We start from the raw sequence: 3373 nt of genomic DNA, 5'->3' as shown, positions 1-3373 counted from the left end.
TTTTTTTTTTGAGAGTTTCAGTTTGTTGCCCTTGAGAGAGTACTGTGACATCATAGCTCACAGGAACCTTAAACTCTTGGGCTCAAGCAATTTTGTCTTGCCTTAGCCTCCTGAGTACCTGGGAATATAGGTGCCTGCCACAATGCCCAGCTATTTTTAGAGGTGGGATCTCATTCTGGCTCAGGCTGGTCTTGAACCTGTGAGGTCAGGCAATCCACCTGCCTCGGCCTCCCAGAGTACGATTACAGGCATGAGGCACCATGTCCAGCCCTAGTTTTTTTACTTTTAGTAGAGACAGGATCTTGGTCAGGTTGGCCTTGAACTTGTGAGTTTAAGTAATCCACCCATCTCAGCTTCCCAGAGTGCTGGGATTATAGGCATGAACCACCTCACCCATCTGGGTTTGTGCTTATTTCAAAATGACAAATTCCATTATTTGAGCATCTTCAGGTCTCACATACAACCTTTCTTCAATCACAAATCCTTTCTGCCCTTGCTGTGCTCACATGAACAATGGGGACAGATGGGAATGGCTGATACAAAGCAGGTGCTTCTGGTTCAGTGTGAGGAGGGATGTGAATACCTGTGGCTGATGGTCCTTTGGCTGAGAAGTGTTTGTGTTGTGATGGGCCTGGATACAGGAGGTGAGTAGCAAGAAGCTCCTTGTAGGGTGTTAAATGCTCAAAGGTAGAGCAGCAAGGTGTGCACCTGGGTGTGTGTGCATTCATGTGCACCTGCAGACATGTGTTCTATAAAGGGAACCCTTAGTCCTGTTGGACTGGCATCTCCATGAGGTGCCACTTAAAAGTGTCCTGTGAATGCCTCCTGCTCCTGCTTCAGTGTTTGCTACCAGTGATGGGCACCAACAGCTACAAAGGGGCCAAAGGACAGGGCTGATCTGAGTGTCTAGCACCTTACCTTTCCGGTAGCTGTCTCTGGTGGTACCTGGAGCTGACCCCCCCCACAGCCTCACCTGGAGGCTGGAGGGGTGTAGCAGGAGGTTGTGTAGCAAAAGACAGAGAGAAGAAGAACAATGGCCACAGAAACTGCTAGCAGAGTGGAGGACGCAAGAACTACTGAGCCTTAGCAGAAGCCTGAACACACCAGGATTGGTGAGTGGGGCCAACAGCTGCCACGGCCAAGAGCTATACCATTTATGACAGCAGGAAGGGGCCTCCCAACATTACCTTTAAGCCTGGGACTACAGAGGCATGAGAGGTGCAGCAGGCTCCCTGGGCTCCTAAGACATGTGTGAGGCTTTGGCTGACCTGGCTGCACCCATCCAGCATGTGAGTAAGGGTGGCCCAGCATCTTGGGCAGATGTCTGCGGTCTGGGGAGGCCAGACCATCAGCATGTGATAAGAGCATACAAGGAGGTACAGGATGCCAGGATTACTGAAGCTGGTAGCAGGGATAGGGGCAAAGCATAAGGGCACCTCTAGGCAGCTATGAGAGCTTCCAAGTGACCCCTCATTTAACCTCCAGCAACTCTCATTTAACAGATAGGAAAAGCATGTATAGACAAGTCACAGAATTTTTTGGACTGTGTGAGCAGCATTCCATGCTGCTCGGCTAGGCCCAGGCCCTGGGGTTCCTGTGGGAAACAGAGGTGGTCAAGTTCCTGACTTATGAAGCCTCCTTTCCAAAGGATGAGATATCCAAATTAAGGAAGCAGATGGGACAAACAAAAGATGGGACACTTGGGGAAAACAGGAACTTTTCTGCATGGAGGGCAGTACTCTGGGGTACTCCTGAAGGGCACATTTGCACAAAGCCTCAGAGGAGGCTCCAAGTGATGTGGGTAGTTAGAAGTGACTCTAAGGCTGCCTGGAGGGAATGAGGGCCAAAGCCTGCCCTGAGTGAGGCATCTAACCTGGCAGGTAGGGTAGATGTGGCCGTAAAGGGACCTCCTAGCAATAGGGCACAGGGCTCATGTCTCCCTGAACCACCCTCGCCTCTCCAACTCAATGTGTCAGCCTCTGTGTGGGGGCTATGCCCCCAGACTCTCAGAGAGGACATGAAATGTACACACCTCACCAGTAGCCCTCTTCCCTAAAGAAGAATTAGCCTCCACCCCTATTGCCAACCTGGCCACTAAGCAAGAAAACTTCAGGTGGAGAAAAAGATTTTCCTTTTGTGCCTGCCCCCAGGAACTGTGCTGGTGTGAATTGGGGAGACTGGCAAGGTCCCACATGGGCCTCAATCTGGTCCCCCATCAGACCCCTGATGCCTCAGGCCTTCCAGGTGCAGAGTTCCTTCCTATCTGAGGAAAGGAAGTTGATGAAAAGCCCGTGTCTGGAATAAGGCATTAAACATAAAATCAAGCAATCTGCCATCAGAATTGTGAAGAAAAAAGGTGGCACTTCACCTGCTCACTGAGCTCAGGAAATGCACTAAGTGGCTGGCCCACAACACAGGCCCTGCGTACGTCCCAAACGCCGTTAGGAACATGGCTGGGATTTCCACATAGGTGTCTAAGCCAACGAAGCCCGCCGAGATGTCCACGGTGGCAATGTTGTTGGAGTTGCCCTGAGAGAAGACAAGAAAAAAGCAGACATGGGTCTCACAGGACATGGTACTAACCTCCACAGGGGTGGTGTGGAATCTCACTGGCAAGTACACATATGGGCCTGGTTGGCCTTGCACAAGCTGACCCTCTACCTGCCTGCATTGCTCCAGGTTGAGCAGGAACAGGTGAGATGGCCAGTGAAGAAATGAGTGGTCCCCAAGGAGCCATGCACATGTCTACCTGTTATGGGCTGTGATATCTCACCCCTCATCCAGACCCATGGACCTTCCACAAGACAAACACATGGCCTGCCCCTTGACAAGGGCCTGTTGTCAGAGGGTGGTTGTATATGTGGGTCTGGAAGGCACAGCTCCCCAGCCTGGCCAATGGGGCAACACTGGGCCAAAGACTGAAGAGTGGCCACATGGCTGGGTCCTGTTTGATAGTGACACAGTGGCTATGTTGTGAGTTACTTGCAGAGGGCAAGCCAGATGCTGGGGCGGACGGAAGGCATGGCCCTGTGGTGCAGATGGGGGCCCTGTGGTGCAGATGGGCACCCTGCAGCCAGCTTGTCCATCAGGCCTGTGAGCACTGCCTCCATCTGACTGTTGCCAAGACTCTGGTCAATTATGGCTGAGCTCTGGTGGGTAAAGTGCCATGGGACACAAGGTCAATGCCACACAGCTTCACCCTGCATGTGAGTGGCAGTATTTGGGATCTAAGAAAAGGATCCCCAGCTGGACACAGTGGCTCATGCCTGTACTCCCTGCAGTTTAGGAGGATGAGGTAGGAGGATCACTCAATGCAGAAGTTTGAGACCATCCTGAGCAATATGCTGAGACCCTGTCTCCACAAAAAAAAAAA

The 3373-nt window shown here is 51.8% G+C and overlaps 1 protein-coding gene across 4 annotated transcripts in view; it reads right to left on the bottom strand.

Moving 5' to 3' along the window:
* The window catches only part of PIGG (phosphatidylinositol glycan anchor biosynthesis class G), a 39124-nt gene that overhangs the window by 1404 nt on the left and 34347 nt on the right, over positions 1 to 3373 (bottom strand). For all 4 annotated transcript variants that reach the window (XR_001161765.2, XM_023507684.1, XM_003801105.3 and 1 more), the window contains one exon: positions 2369 to 2529. Coding sequence is in view for 3 of the 4 variants with exons in the window: in XM_023507684.1 (XP_023363452.1) it covers positions 2369 to 2529 (161 nt within the window). In the remaining variant the exon portion in view is untranslated. The remainder of the gene's footprint in view (positions 1 to 2368; positions 2530 to 3373) is intronic.

This window comes from Otolemur garnettii, unplaced genomic scaffold (assembly GCF_000181295.1).
Source record: "Otolemur garnettii isolate 467f Iridium unplaced genomic scaffold, OtoGar3 scaffold00198, whole genome shotgun sequence".
In the NCBI taxonomy this organism is placed as follows: domain Eukaryota; kingdom Metazoa; phylum Chordata; class Mammalia; order Primates; family Galagidae; genus Otolemur; species Otolemur garnettii.
The sequence above is the reverse complement of the archived record's forward strand: the minus strand, read 5'-3'. Positions and strand labels throughout refer to the sequence as shown.